Genomic DNA, 26991 nt, shown 5'->3' on the forward strand with positions numbered 1-26991 from the left:
TTTGAGTTTCCGTACTTTTTTTCCAGATTCATTTATTGTTTCGATTTTTCCGACTTTTTAACCTTTCATCATTTCCGGTTTCTTTCATGTTCTCAATTTCGTTGCTTTCTGCCAAATTCGCCTGACTTTTGTTCTTTTTACCATCCATTACAGTTTTCAAATCACTCATTTTCTTTTTCAATGATTTTTTAACAATTTTTCTCCTTTCTTTTCACACCATGCTTCTCTTTCAAATGAACACTCATTCTTCAAGTGACATTCTCGCTACTAACACTTTCTGTCATCAAATTTGTTTAATCCTCACACTCATCAAATCCTCGTACTTCGCACATACCCTCCTTCCATCAGTCCTAAATGTCCACAAATCATCTATGTAATTAAAAGAATACATGTAACGCACCTCTCACTTGACGAAACAACTGAAGTCTAAGTGAAAGTCATGCACTGAAAAAGCCGCCGCCATCTTTCCTCTGCCGGTTAAGGTCTAATAACAATGAATTTGTAATGAAGTTTAAGCAAAATATCCCACACACTAATAATACTAGTAGTGCACAACTTTTATAGTAGCTCTTACTCAAACAATCACTCACATACAATTAATTATTTCAAGAATAACTTATCTGAATCCAGAGCTCTTCTTACACACTGCCACTCTACGATTGCCTCATTATGTGACATCTTTAGGGATGTCACATAATGAGGTACATAAGGATACATAAGCGCCTCCGTAGCGCAATTGGAAGAACGACGGTACATTGCGCCCTTCGATTGGAATAGGCCTAAGTTCGATTGTCGTCGCGACGGGAGGAATCTTTATCTGGTCGATTTCAATCGATGGTGAGTTAGCCGATCTCATACGGAGGTAGCAGGGTTTTTTCTCCCGGAAACTCGGGTTTTTCATCCCGCATACATACAAATCGGCCCTTCAGAACACACGCAATTTACAGACAAAAATTACTAGTTGTGGTGGTGTTGGAGGTAGGCGATAGATGGCGTTGATTCGTAGTAGAGGTTAGGTGTAGAGACAGTTGTAGGTGTCCTCCCGCGATGAGTCTTCGGACTCCTTGGAGGTATCAGGAATAATAATAATAATTTAGGGATTCCAAAGACTCATCAAGGGAGGGCACTGACTCTACAATTCTCTGTCTCCACCACTCAATCCACCAACTACAACTAACCGTAACTACACCAACACCATCTACCACCCACCAACACTAGTATTTTCACAGACAATCACAAACATCCATGCCCACGGCAGGACTTGAACTTGCAGCATCTTGGCTGGAGATCGGATGTGCTAACCACACGGCCAACCAGGCCAATATTGGAATATACTTTAAAGCTGTTTCATTACATTGGATTAAATCTTCTCGGGTACATATATTATTAATGTCTATTAAGCAGCATTGCAGAAGATGATCCATGGTTTGTGTTTCACCACGTGAGCAGCTGTCATTATGTAGCCCTATCTAGCCATATTTCTGCTTTGATCTGCCCATTCCAGAACAAAGTTTGTTCAGCGTCTTTCATCTTTGCCAGTCTAGATATAATCCAGAAGGAAGAGAATTTTGTTTAAGTTTGTAGCCTCTGGAGATTGTTCTTGTCACATTATTGACCTTGTAGCTTTTATGGAATCAACTGATGGATCCACGGAGATATAAACTTTTCCTTAATCTTAGCCTCCTATGTACTGCAACATGTCCACACAAAGAATGCCATTCATCATTTCATTGTTTCCACTTATATCTACTCTGTGTGGTCCTTCTGATGTGAGGAGGTGCAATACCAGACAATGAGTATAGGTGGTCAATTTTTGTAGGCTTAAGGCAGCCAGTAATGTGCCAACATGTTCCATTAAGAATCTTGTCAACCTGAGTGAGCAGAAGGGATTGGTAGCGAGTTCCCTGATGATGAATCAATCCAAGGAGAGGCATGATAGGATTTGTGTATATAATAATTAATTTGGGTCTCCACTATGAGTCTCTGGAATCCATGAAGTTGCCACAAATTAATAACAATAATAATGAATACATAGTATAATAAATTGAATATGAAAATCATCAATAAAAAAAGGCAAAGACTCTGAAAATAGATAAGAACATGGACAACTTCAAGTGCATTCTCAATGGAGAACCTATAGAAGAAGTAAAATATTTTAGTATTTATGCATTGTTTTTAATGATTATGACAAATTAAGTATAAAATGAACAATAGAATAAGATAATCAAAGCTGGTATAGTGGAGGAGACAATTCAGTAAACTGTTATGGAATAAGAGGGAAATTAGTGAAAACTCTGAACTTGTAGTGTAGTGCAGTATACATGGGTGTTCAAACCAATTTTAACTTATGTTTCTGAGAATTTGTTAGAAATAAAATCACTGATCAAAGACTAGAGACCACAGATATGAGAGTTCTGAAAATAATTAGGGAATGAATGGCATGATTTACAGAATCATATGAAAAATGAAGATATTAGGAAGACTAGCAATGTTTGAGACAAAGAAACATATAGGCAACTTAGTGAGCAAGAGAATGGTGATGATTATTAGTGATTTCAAGTATGGCAATATTGATTGGAATGAAGAGATAGAATTAGAGAATAAAGAGAATGAATTTCTCTAGTTCTTAAGGGACAACATTCTCAGGCAATATGTAATGGAGGACACACAAGGGTTAAGAGTCATAGATCTTTGTCTAAGATAAGACCCAGTCATAAATAAGAGTCTTATACTGTCAGAGGATGTGATTGTGAATGGAGTGTCTAATCTTCCCCCAAGTTGGTAAGAGCAACCATGAAGTGATCATCTGTGTTGTAGCCAGTCATGTAAAAACTTCTATAAAGAAGGAATGTGTGAAACAACAAGGCTGGTGATTATAAAGGGTTTAGGAGACAACAGGGAGCTACAGTGTAGAAAGAGAGTTGATTGGAAAGGAGACAGATGGTGTGTGTGTGTGTGTGTGTGGGCATTGATCAAGAGCTTAACAGCAGCAATGTTTGAGTGTATTCCAAAGGTGAAAAGGCTAAACAAGGTAGGAGTAAAATGAATTAATAAAGGGATTAAGCATGAAATCTGGAAGAAGAAGAAGGCACTGTGGAGGTAACACAAGATGAATGTTGGTAATGATTAGTTGCATGATGACTACAGAAAGCAGGCCAGGAAGGTGACTCAGTTGGTAAAGACAGCATAAGTGCAGTACGAGAAGAAATTAGCCAATCAAACTAAGAAAAATCCTAGTGAGTTCTTTAAATATGTGGCAAGCAGAAGGAAAATCAACTATAGGAAGATGATGCTGGCATCAACTATTATATATCCTCTGCATTGGTGTCATCACCAATGCAGAAGATATAGTTAAAGTATTCAGCAATCAGTTTATCACTATATTTCATCCTCATTAAGGCAACATGAGAAGCTGGAGTGTTGTAGAGGATATGGTGGAGGAGGGACTGAGCAGGAAGTATATGAGGAATTGAATAAACTTGATGTTAATAAGGCAATAAGACTCAACAGTATGTTGTCATGTGTCTTGAAGGAATGTGCTGTGGAATTAAGGGCACCTTTGGCACATCTGTTTAATATGAATCTTGCAACAGAATGAGTCCCAAGAGAATGGAAAATAGGTTAATAAGACTGAGGATACAAATTATAGGCCAATCTGTTTGTCTGGGATTGTTGTTAAGGTTTTAGAGAAGTTGGTGAGGACTAAGATTCATAAACTGATTGATAATAGCAGTTTTCTTCATGATGGTCAACATGGGTTTGTTACAGGGAAGTCATGTTTTAGCAATCTGCTTATATATTATAACAAGGTGACGCATTCATTCATTCTATAAGGAAGATGCATATACAGTGGTGTACTTGAATTTTTAAACAACTCTCATAGACTGCCTCATAACAAACTAGTAGGTAAATCGAAACAAATGGGATTATAACAGAGTAGTGAGTTGGATAACCGCCTGGCTGTCAGACATGTATACAGGCAGTATATGGAGGAGTGGTATCCCAAAAGAGGAAGGTCACTAGTGGAGTGCCATAGGAATCTGTTTTGGAACCAATATTGTTTAACTTTTACATTAATAACATTGGGACCAGATTAATTGGAGATATGCAGCTGGTTGCTAATGATGCAAAGTCGAGAAGAACTATGAGAAATAGAGCAGCTATGTAGCCTTTAACCACGCTACCGACCAGGACGTATATATATGTCCACATTTCCATGGATGCGAAGTGCTTATTAAAATTGTAATACCATTGATATAACATTGAAATTTATGATGGATACAAAGCTTTTGAGGGTGCGTATTTGATCTTTAATGGCCGGTAAGGTGGTTAAGGAGGATCTCAATAGACTATGTAAATCAAGCTATCAGTTTCAGTTTAATGTTTCAAAGTGCAAGGTGCTGAAGTCTAGTATACAAAGTTAGGACACAGAGTATACAATTAATGGAGAAATTTTGAAGGAGGTGGAAGAGATGAGAGATCTTGGAGTGATGGTGGACAGAGATTTGGAAATTTACGGATCACATTGCTAAAACTGTAAGAACATCCCAATGGATTATGGAAATAATGAGGTAGACATTGACACAGAGAGAAAAAAAGAGGTTATGATTCCCTTGTATAAAGCATTGAACCAAGAACATATGGACTGCTGTGTACTGTCGTGACGTTCTTTTTTCATGTTATGTTCTAAATCCGCCATCTTGGTTCAAGTCACTCTTATCAATATAACAACTAATTGCAAATTGATCACCGATCCAAAAGTAGGGAAATTTATAATCATACTGCGCCACCCTATTTTTTAGATTAGTCTATATAAAATAGTAGGATCAATTCTTAATTAAGTTAGCAGTCTCCTCATTTAGGCCGAATTATTTACTATTCCACTTGGGGTTCCTGCAAGATTCGAATATTTATGAACGGTGCAATAAAAAGGAATTCAGGCAAACACAATATTTAGATTAACAAAATAAAACATTTAATATATGATATATATATATCAAATACAAGAATTCTGTTTTAAAATGAAACAATACAATCAACTTAATACATCTTGCTAAGTCACTCATGCCAATTCAATGTTCTAAACTTTCACATACAATTCACAGTTTCAAAATCACAAGCTTTCTTAACTCAAGTTAATAAAACGAAACTTCTTATTTAATCAGTCTCCACATATCTATCAGCTGTACTTAATGTTTAAAATTCACAGGAAGCACTAATCAAGGTAGACAATATTCCAAGCAATCTTATTTCAGACTTTGAACTTCAAAGATATGTTAATGTTAGAATAAACAAACAAGTATGACTACTCTTACCAGACACAATCTTCAATACATCAATTAATTGTGAGCACACTTATGAATTAACTTATTTACGTTAGCGGAACACATTAATAAAATTCTCCAACGATTTAATTGAACTACTGTTAATCGCGCTTCACTACTTTAAAAAAAACAGCAATAAGGTACCGATATCCTTCCTTGTTTACTTTTCTACAACAAGTTAAGTTCATTATATTCTTCTCAGGGCAACACAGAATTAAGACGTAATCCAAGATTAACTGGAACTAATCAGAATTTCCCATTGAATGTCCAGTTCTTTATTTATCTGATTACGACATCAATTTTCCTCTATAACCACAGCTGATTTCACTTGCAGCTGAGTATAAGATTCACTGCGTTTTTTGCTCACTTCTAAATACTATGCTCTTGAATTTCTGCCCTAAAGAATTTATAATCTTTCTTTCACTTCCTTGCTTATATCCTACTTTCCTTCAGGCTCCGCAAAATTCCTTTTTTTTTTTCTCATTAAAATTCTTATTGCCTCCTTTCTCCTTTCTCGTTCCAAGGTCACGCACTCTTCGACTCGTGCTTGTTTATTTCATGCGTCTCCATGACAACGCATGAACGTAAACATTTCGCTAATGTAATACAACGCTCTACTCTTACATAAGTGATTACATAACGTTAAATTTTCACAAATAAGAATAAACAGAATATTTGAGCTACTTAATCAGCTCTTTCATTACGTATACAATTATTTATAATACACTTTTCGTTACTTTACATATATATTTTAGTTATCATAAATTTCTACACATATTATTATTTAATAAATTAATAGTAGGTTAAGTTTAGAATAAATATTTAAATAGTAATCCTAAATTAAGGAATAATAAATAATTTTTATACAAATCATGATTAATACATAATAATCAATGTTAAATGTGAATGAAAAAAATAAATTACACAACATAGTTTCATTCACAATTTAACAGTACCAATTTGGTCACCTGTTTTTCAGGGGAATGAGGATGTATTGGAGAAGGTAAAGAAAAGGTTTACTAAATTATAGTAAATGGCCTTAATATCTCACTCTCAGGTCTATGGAATGTCAGATATGAGAAGAGAGACAGATTCAATGAATGGAACTTATAGAGCCTTGTGAATAGAAAAAGAAGAGGGGATATTATTGAGACTTTATTTTAAGAAGGGATATTATTATTAAGTTGGTGAGGTGTTGTTGCCAGATTAATGTGGAGGAGATTTTTCATAGAGTAGAGGAAGGCAGGGGTAAAACTAGAGGCCATCCATGAATGCTCTATAAGGAGGATGTGAGCAGGAGCTTGATGAGGAGCAGGTTCTTTGCATGGGGTGGGATTGGTGAGTGGAATGCATTGCCTGAAAGTGTGGTGAGCGTGGAAACTCTGAATGGGCTTATAGGACAGTTCAATGATATTTTTGCATAAGAGAGTATAGACCTCCCATGATGATTCATTTGAGTCCATATAGGTCATATGTTAACAATAATAAGAAAACAGATTAAATTAACTTGCCAAGAAATTATATTCTTGTTTATTCCTTTATCAAAGTATAAGCAAACAAATTTTGCACATGAAGCATCTGCATGACTAGTCTACTTGTATGCAGAGGTTAAATATTTCAGATCAATGGCCTTAATATCTCATAATACAAAGCACACATCTTTCACACATTATAGATATCTGATATGTGCTTTGCATTATGAGATACTAAGGCTATTGATGTGAAGTTATCAGCTTTTATATATCATTATTATTATTATCATTATCATTATCATGGAGTCCTAAAACTCATCACTGGAGACCCAAACTATCAACATATCTATCTTGCCTCTCCTTGAAACCATTAACAGACAAAACACACCTAACTGACTCAGACAATCCATTCCATTCATTCACCACTCTCCAAGCAAAAAATCTAGTCCTCATACCCTTACCTAACTCCAGTGATGACCTCTTGTTCTTTCCCTTCTAGCCAAGTGCTGATAGATTTCCCCTGCATCAATCCTATAAAATCCTTCAAATAGCTTACATGTTTCAATCATATCCCCCCATTTTTTTTTTCAACCTATCAACCAACTTTTGCAATCCACAAGCCATCAATCTCTCCTCACAGGAAGCATTTCACAGATCAATCGCCATCTTGGTCACTTGCCTCTGCATTCTCTCTACCACTTTTTCATCTACAAGAAATCCAGGTGACCAGACCTGAATACAGTAATCCAGATGTGGTCATTGTATCAAGGCTTTATAAAGAGGGAATGACAACTCCCTTTCTTTTCAGCAATTCTAAGTTCAAGGTTATTTTATGTTGTCCACCCAACTCTTTTGCAGTCTTCCTCCATGCTCTCACTCCTCTCCAACATAACTGCTTTTCCAACCATCCTCTCGCATAGTAAATCCAAAGTATACATAAATTTCTCTTTAGCGATCATTGCCTCCAAGGAGCATTCTGTCTTTATATTCTATAAAACTTTCTTATTGGTCATTCCTGCAGTTTGTGGAATTCTAAATAGTCTCCTCCATGCCCATAATTCACATGAATCAATTTGCTTTCTGTCTTTCTTTCCTCTTAATAATCCAGCTTCACATCCATACATCACTACTGGAAATATCATTGCTTTGAAAATTTAACTTTCGTGGCCTTACCACACCTCTATCTTTAATCATTTTTGTCAGGTTTGTCTATCTACTACTATTCCCAAATCCCTGCAGTACAGTTCCCTTCATGTGGTACATTGTAATCTTTGTATTCCAAAATGCATAACTTTACACTTTTCACATTAAATTGACACCCGTTATGTTTTGCCTGTACTGTCGACCTATTAACTATTATCCTGCCCAACTTTGCGTCATCAGCAAACAAATGAATATCTCCCATCAGCTTATTTCCTATATCATTTATGTACAAATTAAACAGCATTGGTCCAAGCACAGAGCTGTGCTGTGCATCACTAGTCACCTGCCTTCTCCTGAATTCTGCTCCTCCATATACTACTTATTTGGTATCTGTCCATCAGCCACCCTTTTATCCACATCACCAGTTTCATATCCATCCACATTTGTTACAGTCTGTGTAACAGAGTTCCATGTGGTATCCTGTCAAATGCCAGGATACCACATGGAATCGTTTACAGTTGCAAACTCCAACTGTATCATCTTATAGCCATTCCCTTTATCCAACTCAGCTCTCACTCTGTTATGAAAAGTTAGTAGATTAATAAAGCATAACTGACTCTTAACAAAACCATGCTGCCCCTCATAGGTATCAATCCCGTTATTCCTGAATTCTCCTTTTTGACCAACTTTTCCGGTACTTTTACCACAACTGCTAAGATATTGATTGGTCTAAAATTTTCTGCCTCAGATTTAGATATCATGATTTTTTATTGTGCTACCCAACTTTGTATCATCAGCAAACAACTGAATATCTCCCTGTAAGCCATTTCCTGTATCATTTATATACAAATTAAACAACAATGGCCCAAGCACAGAGCCCTGAGGCACACTACTGGTCACCTACCTCGTTCTGGACTCGGCTCCTCCATACACCACCTTCTGGTATCTCTCCCTGAGCCATTCTCCTATCCATTTCAGTTTAGTATCCAGTTTAGTATCCATTCCCATCTGTTCCAATTAGCGTAACAGTGTTCCATGGGGTATCCTGTCAAAAGCCTTAGCAAAATCCAGAAGTACCATTGTGTAGCCAGTTTGTCCAACTCAGATTTCATTCTATTATGAAAAGTTGATAGATTGCTAAGGCAGGATCTACCTTTAACAAAACCATGTTGGCCTCTATAGAGTATCATATTCTGATCCACCCATTCTTGAATTTTGTCTTTAACCAACTTTTCCAATACTTTTACCACTACTCCTGAGATAGTGATTGGTCTGTAATTAACTACCGCAGTTTTAGAGCCACCTTTATGCAAAGGAACTAATTTGCATTCCTTCCACTCCCTAGGAACCACACTAGAGTTCAAACTTAAGTTAAATAACCAAGTAAGAGACATTGACAATTCCTTTGCACATTCACGCAACACCCGAGCTGATATTCCATCTAAGCCTACAGCAGTGTTTGCATTTAAATTTTGCAATATATTAAATACCTCTCATTTCTTAGCTTCAATTTTCACATAGTTATTGCTATCACCCAAGTGAGGTACAGAGATATCCTCACTTGGGTGATAGACTTTTGAAAAGTGATCACTCAGTAACTCGACTATTACATCTGATTTTGTCACCTCAATACCATCAGCACCCACTAAAGTTATCCTTCCGAAATCATTCTTCCTTTTACATGCCACATAGTGGAAGAACTCTTTGCGATTACCCTTGATCTCTTTGGCTAAGGTCTTCTAATATTATCTGATTTAGCTTTTGTTACTATGCTGGTAACCTTCTTAGCTTGAGCCTTGTACTGCTCATGGGTGTACTGATCGCCTTTCTCCTTGTAAATTCTCCATAACATTTTCTTTTTTTGCAGGTCAAGCTTGATACTACTGCTCATCCATCTAACACCTGCCTTGTTTTACTTCCTGACCATGGGGACACAATCTGATATTGCTTTCCTCAGATACCTGCTAATTTTATCCCATGCACTGCTAACATCTTTCCTCTGCAATATGTTCTGCCATGGGATGACTGTAAGCTCACTCCGAAGCCTGTTATAATTGCCTAACCTGTAGTTCCGTATATACCCCTTCTTAACAGAAAAATCCCCAGATTTTGCAACCTCCCAAGTCAATACCACATGATCGCTTTCACCAATTGGGGGTAACGAGGACACCTTACTTATGCATATATCCTCTGAACCAATAACCAGGTTCAACACTCTCACACCACGTGTCCCTTCAGTTATGTGCTGTTTCAAGTAATTATCTCGTAGAAGATGTATGAACTCCATTTCCTTTTTGCTACATGATATTTCCTCCTTCCAATTTGTATTACCATAATTAAAATCCCCCATAATAATCACTAAACCTGCACTCATTGCACTAATTTGCTGATGCATGAATTCAATATCTCTCCCTGTACTCCCTGGCCTATAGCAGCATCCAATTGTATATTTGGTTGCATTGGCCACTATTTCGCACCAGACCACCTCAAATGAACTCTCATTCACATGTCTATCATCCTGATATACTATCTTTGGCTGCAACACATCAGCTATCATCAACAGTTCTATCTTCTCTATCCTCCCTGAAAATACTGTACCCATCACATTCAATTCCAGTGGCCACATCTTCTACTGACAGCCACGTTTCACTAATGCCTACAACTTTTGGTGAGATTGCACTGACTAATGCCAAAAATTCTTCTCTCTTATTTCAAATGCTTCTTGCATTGGTGTACAAAAATTGCAGATTCCCTCTAGATCTTGTACCGGCTTTAGAACTAATATATGGAGGCTGTTCAATAAGTTATAAGACTATATTTATACAGAAAACAGATTACCTTTAATCGTCATCTACATGGTCTTTTTTGAAGTAACTACCGTGAGATGTGATGCATTTGTTCCAACATTGCATCCACTTCTTAAACACATGTGAAAGTCCGTTTTTTTGAGCGTTCTTTCAACAGCTTTTACACATGCTTTGTTGCTTTCGAAATGGCGGCCTCTTAGTGGTTTCTTGAGCTGAGGAAACAGCAAGAAATCGCATGGTGCGAGATCAGGACTGTATGGAGGGTGTGGTAGGATATCTATGTTGTTCTTCTGCAAAACGTCCACTACACCACCAGCAATATGTGGCCTTGCATTATCATGGTGCAATCCACGATATGCATCCTTTTGATGTGTTGTACCATTGTCCATACAACATCCGCATAGTGTGAGCCGTTTACAGTATTCCCGGGTTCTACAGAGTGTTGGTAAACAATGCCTTCATAGTCAAAAAACATTATGGTCATAACTTTACCAGCCGATTTTACAGTTTTTGCTTTCTTGGGGGGTAGGAAAAGACAGATGCTTCTATTCACTGCTTTGTTGTTTCATTGTAGGGTCATAGTGATACAACCAAGCTTCATCTGCTGTAATGATGCGTTTTAAGAAGTTGTCGCCTTCTTGTTCCAGTCTTTCTTTCCATGCTGTGCACACATCCACTCGATGATGCATTTGCTCTGGTGTCAAGAGTTTGGGAATCCATCGGACGCAAACACATTTCAGTCCCAAATGTTCAGTCATAATTGAGTGAACACTTCCCACAGAAATATTCAGGACAACATGCAGCTGGCATACTGTAATTCTGCGATCCTCCTTGATGATAATCAATGTGTTGATGATTGTCTTTGTGATGGACATTGAAGGTCTTCCCTGATGTTCAAGATCTTCCACATTTTGTCTTCCTTCCTTAAAAGTTTTATGCCAGCGAAAAACACTTGCCCTCGACATTGCTTCATCGTGAAAGCTTCGCGTATCATGTTAAAAGTGTCCGATGCCGATTTTTGCAAATGCACACAAAATTTAATGGCATAACGCTGTTCCAAGGACGTTTCCATTTCGACGACTGGTCGCGACTCGTAGGTGCGCCGAAACAAGCTTGTATTTAGTCACGTGACGCTCTGGCACATCAGCCCATATATGCCATCTAGCAACCTCTTTTGTTAATACAGACGGCAACATTTCTTTATTCCACGGAAATTAATATTGTGATGAGTGGTTTCGCGACAATAAAATTAGTCTTATTACTTATTGAACAGTCCTCGTATAAGTCACTAATTTCAGTAGTCCCGTGCTGATTTTTATCCCCTCTCTTCTGCAGTTTATTCTGCGAATAAGGATCAATAAATATATAATCAGTGCTAAAGTTTCTCTCTCTTACACTCAACATTTACAATATTAGTTTCCCTGCCCAATTACTTCAACTTGTTCAGAAAACAGTAACTTCCTCAATCGCTTATGTCCTTCCATGTTCAGATGCAGCCCATCTCTAGCATACAACTGTCTTTTTCCTTTAAACATCAATAGCAAACATCGACAAATTCCTGATCTCTTTTTTTGCACATTCTTGCAATCATATCATTCATTGTCATCGCTTGTCTACTTAACTCGTAATTGTCAAAACGAGGCAGCACACACTATCCTCCCATTGACACTTTTCTTCTTCACAATATCTAACAATGTTCTTAAATCTTTTCCTACCCGATTTATACCACCACTCAGGTCATTTGTACCCACCATAACTATCATCTTGTCTGCTTCATGCCCTCTCTTTATTGCTAAAGCCACTCTTTATATTGATCTACCAGCCAAGCACTCCTCATGCATACCACTCTCCATACCCTTAATCATAGAATCACCATATATTTTACCACTCTTAACTTCATTCAAGTCCACACAAGCGTCACTCATGGACTCATTTTCTACGCTATTCTACATGACTCTCCCAGTTTCATTACTAAATGCTCTATTACTTAACCCTCCCCACTCTCACGACATCTCGTTTCTTCTAGGCCTCTTGTGGTTTTATTTTGTTAACTCCCAATCACTCCCCTAGTATTTATTACTGCATCAGTCACCAAAGACTCACCCATACATAATCCTGTTCTAGTTACTTCAGCTGAAGTAATCTCTATAGTCCTAATTTCTCTGTTTAACACATTAAACTCAGTTTTAACTTCCAGTATCTCCTTACTGAGCACTTCCAATCCCTCATGCAGAAGATGAAGGTCATTTTTCATTTTCATGAATGCTCGCCGAAGTTCTTCCGCTATGATCCCAATGTCGGCTTCCATTCCTAAACGCTCCAGCCTATTCTGACACTTCTCACAAAATTCCGACAAAAAGCCACACTATATTTAAATTTAAAAACACATTTTCTAGCCTAACTAAACACGACCGCCACATTCACCAAGGACACTAGCACCACTATCTTCAAGGTTGTCATTTTGTCAAGGTTGTACTAACAAATCACAAAAACTCCTCCCTTTTATTCCTAAAGAAATGGTAGCATCCCCTTATACCTCTGACCATCCTGAATTGACTATCCTCGCTTGATACTGCTGCTTGAGAGACTAGATTCTGCTTCCCCCCCCCCCATAATTCCAGTGTACAAAGCTCTAGACACCTAACTCCAAATCCATTTCAGTGCAGTCTAGCAGAATTGTACAAATCTTTCTGCCCATCAAACTCAGGCCATAGGTCCACAAACTCTACATCATTCCTTCTGCAAACCTGCAAAGTGTTTCATTAATTCATTAGTCTGCAGATTTGCTCTTCCTTACACTTGGATAAAAGATTGAACTAGAATATCATTTTTTGACTAGTTAGCAAATCAGGTTTCATATAGGAAAACTAAAAGTGCAGTATGAGCAGAAATTGGGAAATCGGGTGAATTAAAAACCTAGAAAGTTTTGTAGATGCATGGCAAGTAGAAGGAACAGTGATCATGGTAAGATGATGTTAATGGATGAAAATGGTAGAATGGTAACTGCTGCAGAAGACGTTGTTGAGGTATTCAGTGATCAGTTTATAAGGGTGTTTCATCCTGATCAGGATGGAATCATAAGGAACTTAAGTGCAGAGGACACAGGAGAGGATGGCTTAATTGTGAGTGAGCAGGTGGTATTTGAGGAAATAAATAACCTTGAGATAATCAGTGTCTTAAGGGAATGTTCCAGGGAATTAGCAGTAGTATTGGCATGCTTGTTTAATAAGAGTCTTGTAATAGCACAGGTTCTGAGGGAGTGGAAGGAAGGTGAAATTGTCTACTGCATAAAGATGATGATAAGGCTGTGGCTTCAAATCATAGGCCAATCTGTATGTCTGGAGTTGTAGTGATGATACTGGAGAGATTGGTAAGAAATAGGATAAAGAATTGGGTTGAAAACAGCAATATTCTTTGTGGTTAATAGCATGGATTTGTTAAGGGGAGATCATGCTTTACTAACTTATGTACTATAACAAGGTGACAAATACGTTGGACAGGGGAAATGCATATACAGTGGTGTACTTGGATTTTGCAAAAGCTTTCGATAGGCTCCCACACGACAAACTATTAAATAAATTGAAATGGATGGGATTAGATAATAGTACATAAGTTAGTAAAGCATGATTTCCCTTTAACAAATCAATGCTATTAACCATAAAGAATATTGCTGTTTTCAACCCAATTCTGTATCCTGTTTCTTACCAATCTCAAATGGCCAACAACTAGTTGTCGCCAACTACCACAACTCCAGACATATGGCAGAGGTCAGTTTTGGGACCATTGTTGCTCAATTTGTATATTAAATATATTGCGATAGGTTTAACTAGTGATATGCAACTGTTTGCAGATGATACAAAATTGGGGAGAGCAATGCAGAGTCAAGCAGATGTTATGGCTTTGCAGGATTTGGGCAGGTAAGTGGAATTATCAGTTCTGTATTGCAAAGTGTAAGGCTTTGAGATTTGGTAAGCAATGATGGGATGCAAAGTATACACTTGGTGGGGAAATTTTAATGGAAGGAGAAGAGTGATGGTGGAAAAGAACCTGAAATTCAGGGGCCACATTGCGCAAGTTGTGAAGACGTCACATTGGATAATGGCAATGATGAAAAGGGTCCTACCATACAGAAATATAGAGGTTATGATGCCATTGTATAACGACTTGATTAGACCTCATATGGATTATTATGCAAAGATCTGGTTGCCAGGTTTTCATGGCGATGAGGTGGAAAGAGTCCAGAGGAGATTCACAAAGGTTGACAGTGGTCTTTGGAATGTGGAGTATGAGGAAAGATTGAAAGAATGTAAATTGCAAACCCTCATGAATAGGAGGAAGGGGGGAGGATATGATTGAGAAATATAAGCTGGTGAGAGGTTGTTATCAAGTTGACATGCTAGAGACATAGAATGGGTGCTAGGAGTAGAACAAAAGACAATCGCTGGAAACTATAAAGAGGGTGTGAGGAGAAGGAACGGGTTCCATGGATAGTAGTTGGCCAGTGGGATGCATTAGTGGAGTGTATTGTGAATGTAGACACATTAAATCAGTTTAAAGCATGGTTGGATGAGCATTATGTGCAATAGTGTGTATGTCTCCCACGTGGAGTCTCTGACTCCATGGAGGTTGGATGTTAATAATAATAAATAATATCAAGATAACAGGAAAATACCCAGAGGAAGTGTGAAAATTAGATGGATTTATGCAAGAAGACTGAAATATAAGATCTAACAATATTGGAGAGCTAACAAGTAATAGATTAATTGAAAGAAAAATTGTTTATAGGATATTAGTAATGATATAAACTCAATCATGTAATACTGTAATAGTAGACTGTTCACCTGTTGGAGTTGCAATGGTGATTATTTCTCACCTATCATTCAAAAATAGACCTTTGATTTTGCTGCCTCTGCAGAAGCCATTACAACCTTCCAGTCCATGATCATTTATCTCACTCTTATTCTGATAGCTTACACCCACAGCTCTGCTCACATAATTCTCATGCCCCATCTGAAAATTATAACAACCAGAAAAAAAAATGTAACAATATATATCTGTATCAAATAATAAATTAATTTCATAAAGGATAAAGGGTTAAATAGCTGAGATAGTGAGCATTTCATCAAGGAGTTTTATCCTTGGTGTGATATCAGAAGCTCAAGTGTGTAGAGAATGAAATGAGAGATGACTTAATGATGAGTGAGCAAGAGGTATATTATAGTTAAATCTCATAAGCTAGATGCCAATAAGGCAATAGGACTTGATAACATATCACCACGTGTCTTAAGGTAATATTCCAAGGAGTTAGGATCAACCTTGGCTAACCTGTTAATAAGAGTCTTGTAATAGCACAAGTTCCAAAGGAGTGGAAGGAAGACAAAATTGTTCCACTTCATAAAGGTAGTGATAAGGCTAAGGCAATAAATTGTAGTCTGATCTGTATATCTGGAGTTGTAGTGAAGGTATTGGAGAGGTTGGTGAGTGTGTCATACTTTGATTTTGCAAAGGCTTTTGATAGATTGCCATACAACAAGTTGTCACTAAACTGAAGCAGATGGGATTGGATGATAGACTAGTGAGTTGGATAGGTGAATGGCTATCGGATAGGTATCAGAAAGATATGTATGCGGAAGCACTATCTCAAAGGAGGAAAGTCACTAGTGGTGCGCTGCACGGGTCAGTTTTGAAACCATTGTTATTTAGTCTGTATATTAATGATATTGGGATTGGTTTAACTGGTGATATACTACTGTTTGCAGATGATGCAAAACTGGGGTGAGTGATGAATAATCAAGCAGATGTTGTGGCCTTACAGGAGAACTTGAATAGATTGTACGAGTGGGCAACAATATAGAACTGTAAGTTCAGTGTTGCAATGTGTATGGTTCTGAAATTTGGTAGGCAACAATGAGATGCAAAGTATACGCTTGGCAGGGAAATTTTGGAGGAAGTTGAGGAGATAAAAGACCTTGGACTGGTGGTGGACTAGGATCTGAAATTCAGAGGTCATATTGCACAAGATGCAGAGGACCTTAATTTGTAGAAATAGAGAGGTTCTGGTTCCATTGTGTAAGACCTTGTATGGATTCTTGTGCACAGACTTGGTACCCTGGTTTTTATGTGATGAGGATATGTTGGAAAGGGTCCAGAGAAGACTGACTAAGGTCATTATCAATCTCTGCATTATAGGATGTGATGACAGATTGAAGGGAATGCAGTGTGCAAATCCTTGTGAGTAGGAGAAGATTGGGGATATGATTAAGAATTGGTAAAGGGTTATTACCAGGTTAATGTGGAAGAAATTTTTCTTCCACATTAACCTGGGAAGGAGTAGAACAAGGAGTAGAAGAAGAATAGGGAAGGAGTAGAACAAGGGGATACCTAGAAGCTGTATAAGGAGGGTGTGAACAGCTGCATAAGGAGTAGGTTCTTTGCATGGAGAGCTTGGTGAATGGAATGCACATTCATTGAATGTGTTTAAATCCCAGTTCTATGGACTTTGTATCTAACAGTGTGTGTGTGTCTCCCATGATGAGTCTTTTGACTCCATGGAGATCTGGTGTTATTAATAATAATAATAAAAGATACATTTTTCTAATTATTTTTAACATGTTATTGATTATATGTGTTTTCTTTATTTCTTGTTTTGTAGACAAGCCTTGATCCACCTTCAAGTAAAAGTGGGAAAGCAAGTGAAGAGTTATACCAAAGCCAAGGTAAAAAATATGTTATGACCATACTTGAAATATATTCTGTTGAAAATTTAAATAATCTGTAAAATTATTCATTGTTTCTTTATCCTTCCTACTTTTGTTCCAACTGGGTTTGGAAAGCAGAAAGTTAGTAAAGTGCTATCTAGAGAAACAAGGGATTGAGACTATGGTGGTGAAACTAGTATTGATACAAATCACTTGAGAGGCAGTGTAAATTAGTTGGCCATAGATTTCAGATCAGTATTAGACACTGGGCAGCAGAAAAGTGTGAGAGGGAAGATAGTGAGTATGTGTTTCTTAGGTATGGTAATACTGAGTTGAAAGGATAATGATAATGAGGATCCAGAGTTGGGTTGACAACAATGGTATAATCTTTGATGGACAGCATGGATTTGCTAAAGGGAGGTCATGTTTTAGTAATCTACTTACTTATTACAATAAAGTGACTGCTTCCTTGGACAGAGGAGAAGGATACACAGTAATATACTTGGATTTCGCAAAAGCTTTTGATAGAGTACCTCATGATAAGTTGACAGTCAAACTAGAGCAGATGGGGTTGGATATTAGATTAGTGCATTGGATTGGAGACTGGCTATCTGATAGGTATCAACAAGTTGTGTATGGGGGTGCAATATCCAGGAAAAGGAAAGTCACTAGTGGAGTGCCTCAGGGGTCTGTTTTAGGGCCATTACTATTTAACTTATATATTAATGATATTGGTGAAGATTTGGATGGAGATATTCAGTTGTTTGCAGATGATGCAAAGTTGGGACGAACCATAAAGAGTAGTGAAGATGTTGTGTCCTTGCAAGAAGACTTGAATAAATTGAGTGATTGGGCAAGCAAATGGGGATGTGAGTTCAATGTTGCAAAATGTAAGGTTTTAAAATTTGGAAAACAAAGATGGGATGCAGAATTTATGCTTGGTGAGAATATATTGTTGGAAGTAGAGGAAATAAGAGATCTGGGGGTGATAGTGGATAAGGATCTAAAATTTAGGGGACACATCGCCAAAATTGTGAAGACAACACAAAGACTTCTGGGAATGATGCGGAGGACACTGACATGTAGAAGTAGGGAGATACTTGTTCCAATGTATAAGGCTTTGATTAGGCCACACTTGGACTATTGTGCCCAGATTTGGTCACCGGGTTTTCAGAAGGATGAAGAGATGTTGGAAAGGGTCCAAAGGCGACTGACTAAGGTAGTTTCTAACCTCTGGAATGTTGAATATGAGGAAAGATTGAAAAGATGTAATTTGCAAAGTCTCGTGGAGAGAAGGAAGAGGGGAGATATGATAGAGACCTACAAGTTGGTAAGGGGTTGTTATAGGATCAATGGTGGAGAAGTTCTACAGAGAATAGTGGGAGATCAGGGGAGAACCAGAGGTCATCCCTGGAAACTGTATAAGGAGGGTGTGAGTAAGGGAGTGAGAGGCAGGTTTTTTTCGTGCAGAGTTGTGAGTGATTGGAATGCCTTGCCTGAGAGCGTGGTGTCTGCAAGTAGTTTGAATGTGTTTAAGACATGGTATGATGAGATGTGTGTGTAAGATAAAAGGACCTCCTAGATGAGTCTTTGACTCCATGCGGTCTTGTTTAATAATAATAATAATAATAATAATAATAATGAATGAGTAGTGATAATGAATAACATGATAGCAAAATGAGTGGGAAGAGAGGTCAGGAATGTACTTTGTGATAGAAGAGGGTTATATGCAAGTAATTTGTATTTGAATATTAAAACTTGCATGCATTTTTCCTCTGAAAGACCAATCAAAAGATCTTCAAAAGAAATCTCTTCATCACCTGAAGGCAAACCAGCTAATCACAAAGAAACATGAATTTCACCACTCTTGATCCACAGCTGATCTTGCCTGCTTACTTTTGACATTCCTAAGGCATTTGATTGCATTTGGCATAGCAGCTTTCTCAGCAAATTACCATCTCTATGAATTTGATTTTGATCCATGGAGACTACTGCTGTCTTTTCTTCTTCTTTGGTGCATCAATACGAAAATTATAAATATAGCAGCACATCACAACATCCTGTCTTATGACTTCCTTTTTATCTCTTCATAACTCTTAGCGCCAGTTAGCATCATTATGTTATTTATATATGAAATTCTTGGTCTGCCTCATGGCCTCTTTCCTTCTACAGTGCCTTCCATTATTTCTGTAATCAGTCTCCCCCCCCCGATGCCTCAAATGGTGTCCAATTAGGCTTTTTCTTCTCTTATTGATGTGTTTCATTAATGACACTTTTCATGAACCATATTCAGAACTCTTCATTACTTTTCTTTTCTGTCTGACTAAGTTTCGTCATCTTTCTCCAGCACCAAACTTCAAATGCCTCCAACTTTTTCATGTCTTGTTTTGTTAGAGTCCAGGCCTCACAACCATATAATGCAAATACTCCATATGTATGTTTTCGCTAGCCTTTTTTTGAGCTGGATGCTAAGTCCTTTACTGGTAAAAATGTTTCTTCTGTTATAGAATACTTTTTTGGCTAGGATTATTCGTGCTTTAATATCTGTTTGGTTTCTTCCATCTTCTGTGATAAGACTTCCAAGATATTTAAAAGAGGATACCTGTTGTAGTAGTTATTATTTATTTCTAGGTTTATTTTCATTGGATTTGCTTTACTTGTAATTAATAATTTTGTTTTCTTATAATTAATTTTTAGGCTGTACTGTGTGAAGATTTCTTCCATCTTTGTTAGGATAGCTTTCATTTTGTTTTCGTTATCAGCTAAAACTGCTATATCATCCACAAACCATAGCCAGTTAATATCAATTCCATTTATCTTAGTTCCGGTTTCTATTAGTTCTTTCAGTTTATTTATTGCATCTTCAATGTACAGATTAAACAATATGGGTGAAAGAGAGCACCCTGTCTTATACCTCTACGTATTTTTGCTATTGCGGTTTTTGTTATATTGCTGGCTGCTTTTATTAGGGCTTCTTGATGCTTGTAAAGATTAAATATGAGCCTTCTATCTCTCCAATCTACCTTTATTGTTTTTAAGAGGTGAAACATTTGCTTCCAGTCAGTACTATCGAAGTCTTTCTCCAAGTCAAGAAAGACTATCAGAGTATTTTGATTCTTCTCCAAACTTCTTTCAATAACTGTTCTTAGAGCTAGGATCGCTTCTCTTGTCCCCTGCTATTTCCTGAATCCAAACTGGTCATTGCCAACATATTCTTCAACCTTCTTTGTTAGTCTTTTTTGTATAATTTTGAGCAGTATTTTCGAAGCATGTGATATTAATCTTATTGTTCAATGATTTTCACTCTTGTTTGCATTATTTGCTTTAGGAATGGGTATGATAGAGCATTGTGTAAAATCTTTGGGGATGATCCCTGTTTCATAAATGTCCTTTATGATCTTGAAAAGGTATGCTTTAGTTGGATACAAGATGGATGGCCTGCATTTGAATGGACTTGGTGTGCGGAGACTGGAAAGAGTGTTGCTGAATGAAGTGAAAATGGATGTGCAAAACCAGGGAAACTAGAACTACCAAGGAGGGGGGGGGGGGGAAATGGATATGCAGACATCAGTGAGGCAGATGAGTGTAAGAATGTATATAATGTACCCGAGCCAGTACTAAGGACAAAAAATGGGAATGGGTCATTTAGAATAACGCATCAATATAGGGGTGGGACTAAGGGATCACTGCATTTCATGTATACTAATGCCAGGAGTATTAGGAACAAGAAGGAAGAATTTTTGGCTTTGATTGGCTCTTCCTGGCCACAGGTTATTGGCATTAGTGAAACATGGCTGACGGAAGATGATATAGTTAGTGGGATAGAATGTGTAGGTTATAGTGTGTTTAGGAGGGACAGAGAGAATAAAATGGGGGGAGGGGTATTATTGATGATAGCTGATGAACTGCAACCAAGGAGAATTGAAGTTGTATCGCAGGATAGTGAAAGGAGCTCTTTTGAGACTATTTGGTGTGAGATTGAGACTGGAAGAATAAAATATACAGTTGGGTGCTGCTATAGACCAGGTGATGGAATAGATGATGGAGATAGTATGCATAGGGAAATTGATGAAATGAGTAGAAGGAGGGTAATTATTATGGGGGATTTCAACTATGGTAACATTGATTGGAAGGAGGAGAGGACACATGTGAGGAAGGAAAAGGATTTTATTCAATTATTAAATGATAACTATCTGAGACAGCATGTAATTGAAAATACTAGGGGTGTGAGAGTGCTTGACCTGGTAATAGCATCTGAGAATTTGACTGTAATGAATATGACCATTTTGCCACCTATTGGTGAGAGTGATCATAAGGTCTTGACCTGGGAGGTGGCTAAAGGTGTGGAATTTTCGATTAAGACAGGGTATATGTGGAATTACCGTGCTGGCAAGTATGACAAGCTTAGGAGATTGCTTGGATCAGTGCCATGGCATGTACAACTGCAAGGGCTGGACGTCGATAGAGCATGGGAAGTGGTCAAGGAGCATTTACAGGAGGTTATGGCTGATTGTATACTTAGAGTCCGAATAGTAAAACAAGTAGGGGTTAAATGGATGAATAACACCATTAAGCTTCAGCTGCAAAAAAAGAAATAACTGTGGAGGGAATTTAAAAAAAGGGGTGACCTGCAGGCACACGAACGGTATAAAGTGCAGGCCAGAAAGGTAACGAGTGTGGTAAAAAAAGCAAAAGCGGATTATGAAAGGAAACTAGCTTTGCAAGTTTCCTTTCATAAACTGCAAGAGAATCCCAAACAGTTCTTTCAATATGCTGCAAGCAAGAAAAAAACTATACACGGCAAAATTGATTTTAAGGAATGATGATGGTAAGGAGGTCACTGAATCAGTCGATATAGTGGGGTTACTGAGTGTGCACTTTGCAAAAGCATATCATCCAGATGGTGACATTGAAAAAATGAAGGAACCATTAGTTTATACGGGAATTGTGATGAATGAAGTGGAGGTGACTAGTCTATTACAGAACCTTAATGTGAATACATCTGTGGGATTGGATGGTATACTAGCACTGGTCTTGCGTGAAGCGGCTAAGGAATTATCAGTGCCCTTGACCATGTTGTTTAATCTGAGTCTCAGGTCTGGTTTAGTCCCGAAGGTGTGGAAAGAGGGGAAAATAGTTTCACTGCATAAAGGAGGATCCAAGACTACGGTTGCAAATTACCAACCGATCAGCATATCAGGAGTCGTTGTCAAGGTCTTGGAGAAAGTAGTCAAGGGAAAAATACAGGAATGGATTGATGAAAATGAGATACTGTACAGGGGACAGCATGGCTTTGTGAAGGGTAGTTCATGCTTCAGTAACTTGCTCAAGTTTTATAACAAGGTGACGGCTGAACTGGATAAGGGAAATGGGTTTACAGTGATACTGCTGGACCTGGCAAAGGCGTTTGACAGGGTACCACATGGAATACTAATCCGTAAACTACAACATATGGGAATGGATATAGGGTTGGTGAGATGGATAGGTGGTTGGTTGATGGAGAGATATCAAAGAGTAGTTTATTCAGGAGTAGAGTCCAAAAGACGGCCTGTGACTAGTGGTGTGCCGCAGGGTTCTGTTCTTGGACCACTGCTATTTAATCTGTTCATTAACGATATAGGGAAGGATCTAAGTGGAATAATTCATTTGTTCGCTGATGATGCAAAGTTGGGTAGGGCAATAGTGAATGCAGAAGATGTCAAAGTCTTGTAGGATGACTTAGATAGATTGGAGTTCTGGGCTAAGGAGAATGGATGTCAATTTAATGTGACAAAATGTAAGGTTATGCATTTTGGGGTGAAAAGATTAGCAGCAGTATACCACATTGGCGGAACTGTACTCCAAGAGATTGATGAGGCCAGGGACTTGGGAGTATTGGTGGATAGGGAGATGAAGATAAGATAAGATAAACTTGATAAGAGGCTCGGTACAGAGGTACCGAGCCTTGATAAGACCTCATCTCGACTACTGTGCCCAGATTTGGTCACCTCGGTTCCTTCTTGATGGGGAGGAGGTGGAGAGGATCCAGAGGCGAGTGACTAAGATAACAACAGGTCTATGGAATGAACCATATGAGAACAGGTTGAAGATTTGTGGGTTCCAGAAACTAGTTGATAGGCGGAGGAGGGGAGATATGATTGAGACATTCAAATTGCTAAAGGGATTCTATAGGATTAATTCAGAGGATATTTTTGAGATCAGGACTGGTGGTGGTAGAACTAGGGGACACCTATGGAAGCTGGGCAAGAGTGTGGTTAGCAGGGGTGTTAGAGCTGAGTTCTTTACCTTTAGAGTGGTAAATGAGTGGAATAAGCTGCCAGAGTCTGTTGTGGGTGCTATGACGGTGAACAAGTTCAAGGCAAGGTATGATAGATACTGTGAGAATGTAATCGCATAGTTGTGTGGACATGATGTTTAGGGCCTCCCTCGATGAGTCTAAGGACTCCTGGAGTCGCCCGAAATAATAATAATAATAATAGTTATGTTTCCTGAGTATTTTATTAATTCTGAGGGGATGTTATCAGTGCCTGGTGCTTTGTTGGCTGACAATTCATTCAGTGCCCATTCAAATTCATCTTTTAATATAGTTGGACCAATTTCTTCCATATCAAGTCTTGTTTCATCTTCTATAGCCTTGGCATCTAGATCTTTTCTACTATATAGATCTTCTAAATACTCCTTCCGTCTTTCCGAAATTTCTTCCTTCTTATACATACTTATACATCTATAAGTATGTTTATATAAGTTTATATAACCTATAAGTTTATTTTTGATAATTGTACTTCGTGTCTTGTTTTGCTAGCTTATTCATTTTATAATGTTATAAGCTTTATCGATTATTACAGTCTTTGTTAGATCTTCTATTTCTTTACATTTCTCTGTAAGCCATTGTTCTTTTGCTTCTTTACACTTTCTGTTTATCATATTTTTTATATGTTTATATTTGTCTTTGCTTTCTTCCTTTAGGGAGGTTTTGTATTTTCTTCTTTCATCTATTAGATCTAGAATGTCCTGGGTGATCCATGGTTTTTTATTTGCTTCTTCCTTAATCCTATGCAGTCATTGGCAGCCTTGATGATTGTATCCTTCAAATGAGTCCATTTTCCCTCTATATTTTTCTTTTCCCTCTCTCCAGTTTTAATGCTTTCATCAGTTTGCTGTTTATAGTTTCTATGGTTTTCCTCTGTTTTCAGGTTACTTATGTTCCATTTGGACCTTTTCCTTGGTTGTGACAACTTTTTAAATTTCAGATTACATTTCAATAAAACCAAATTGTGGTCACTGTCAACATCAGCTCCCAGGTAACTTTTGCATGATTTTACTTAATTTTTAAATCTATGGTTTTAAAATTACTGTCTGTTAAGAATAATTACTTCAATTTCTTAATGTTTTGACCTTCATATTTACTTCATCATCTGGAGTATGCACATACATATACAAAGCTACATTACATTTCATAGAGTATGCCAAAGTGACCATGATTTGATATCAACCATTATTCTACTGGCCTGATGCCTAGTGAGAAAAAAAAAATCGTATGGTTTGCCTTCTACTCTCTTTGCAATTGGGTCACCAGCTTCCTCTTTGGTCACCCACTATGTATCATGGTAGATAATTTCTTCTCATCAGATTTCCCCATGAATGCATCTCAATGATATGTACTTTCACTGACTTCAAATCCTATCTATAGCTTTTCTGATAATAGTACACACCATTCCTATTTTCATTTGACATAAACCTTGTAGATCCCACTTATTAAAAGCCTCAAGGTCTACCATAACCAATGCCAAAAACTCTCATCTCACATATCTTTTCACCAGATAACCAAACATAATCAGATCTTTCTTCTTGGGCTGACCTACACTTTCAATCTTTCCTGTAGCTTCTGCAGCCTCCAAAAAACTTGATGTACTTTTCTGCTCAAGGCAACTATTCACATGTACGACTTCTAATACTTATAAATTCCAAATCTGCCCTAACTATGGAATACTTGGAACTCGGGTTTTTCATCCCCACATGACAAATCAGCCTTCAGAACACATGCAATTTACAGACAAAAAACAGTAGTGGTGGTGGGAAGTAGATGGTGTTGGTGGAGTTGATTAATTAAATGGTAGAGGCAGTGAGTTGTAGAGTAGGTGCCCTCCCTTGATGAGTCTTTGGATTCCTAAGAGGTGTCACAAAATAAAAAAAAAAAATTAAATACTGCTAACACTTTGGGATGGTGCATCAAAATCTTCTCTAAGATTGCTTGATGCTATTCAGAAGAAAACAATCCAACTAATTGATGATCCCCTCTCTCATAGATCTACTCCAATCCCTCTCTCACTCAGTTTCTACTTTATGCCTGTTCTACAGGTAGTTTCATATTCTTCTGGACAATCTTCTGCTGAACCTTCCTTTCCTCCACTTTTTTTCAAATTCATAAGAGCAACAACAGCTACTGGTCAACACTCATTTATAGTCTTACTCTAAACTTAATGAACCAACTTCTCTTCCTTTTTTTTCATTCCATCTACTTCTATTCTTTGAAATACCTCTCTCACAGAAGGTTGTTGTCTTCTCCAAATAACTACAACCTTCAGCTGTGCAAAAGACACATCAACAGATCCTATTTCCTTACACTCTTGTACATAGAAGATATGTTATAGGTCTTATATTATTTCATGTGGGGAAGACATTAAAAAAAATGGAGAGGTTGCTCTCTGGGCAAAGTGAGTGTATCAGAGGGGAGAACTAGCATTAGCAGAGTAGAAGGTAGTAGGCGTGGTCTTGTGTAGATAGTAGCTTGAGAGATGAGAGAATGAATGAATGAATGAATAATAGAGAAGTGCATTGACTTTTCTGTGTTTCAATACCAGGAGTTACAGAAATAAAGTGAATGAGTTTATGGCCCTGATAGACTCCATCTGTCTATTGTATTAGTGAAATGCAGTTGACAGAGAATAATGTCCAGAATATTTCAGTGAGACAGGGAGATTAAATGTGGTTGTAGAATGTTACTTAAGTCATGAATTGTACTCTCTTAGGGTAGAGAGAGCGAAACAGGAGGAAAATGACACTGATGGCGTTGAGAGTATGTGATGAGGTAGAGGTGGGCAAGACAGGATATTTAGTGGAACATTGCTTATTGCTAGGGAATATATTATTATTATTATTATTCATGCCTTCATGGAGTCAAAAGACTCATCGTGGGAGGTCTTTTCTAAGAAACACAAGTCTATCAAGAATCATCGAGGGAGGTCCCTCCCAGGAAACACAAAATCTATCATACCACTCCTTAAACGCATTGACCATTCTTGCTCTCACCACTCTATCAGGCAATGCATTCCATGGTTCAATCATCCTCCATGCAAAGAAACCACTCCTCGCCCTCTTTCTCACAGTTTCCTTTTGTAATTTCCAGGGATGGTCTGTTGCCATGACTCCTTCCTGCTGTTCAACCAAGCAAAAGAACTCCCCAATGTGAACCATGTAACCACCTCTCAACAGTTTAAAAGTCTCAGTCATATCACCTCTCCTTCTTCTATCCACCAAACTCTGGAGT

General features: G+C 37.8%; 1 protein-coding gene across 1 annotated transcript in view; it reads left to right on the top strand.

Annotated features, from left to right (window-relative positions):
• LOC150093941 (cell adhesion molecule Dscam1-like) overlaps window positions 1-26991 on the top strand; it is a 1598688-nt gene that overhangs the window by 1288795 nt on the left and 282902 nt on the right. The window contains exon 29 of the mRNA XM_090412925.1: window positions 17399-17462. Coding sequence (XP_090269051.1) covers window positions 17399-17462 — 64 coding nt within the window. The remainder of the gene's footprint in view (window positions 1-17398; window positions 17463-26991) is intronic.

This window comes from Typopeltis vanoorti, chromosome 23, assembly GCF_054136105.1.
Source record: "Typopeltis vanoorti isolate ZY-2024b chromosome 23, IOZ_Tvanoo_1.0, whole genome shotgun sequence".
Taxonomy (NCBI): Eukaryota; Metazoa; Arthropoda; class Arachnida; order Uropygi; family Thelyphonidae; genus Typopeltis; species Typopeltis vanoorti.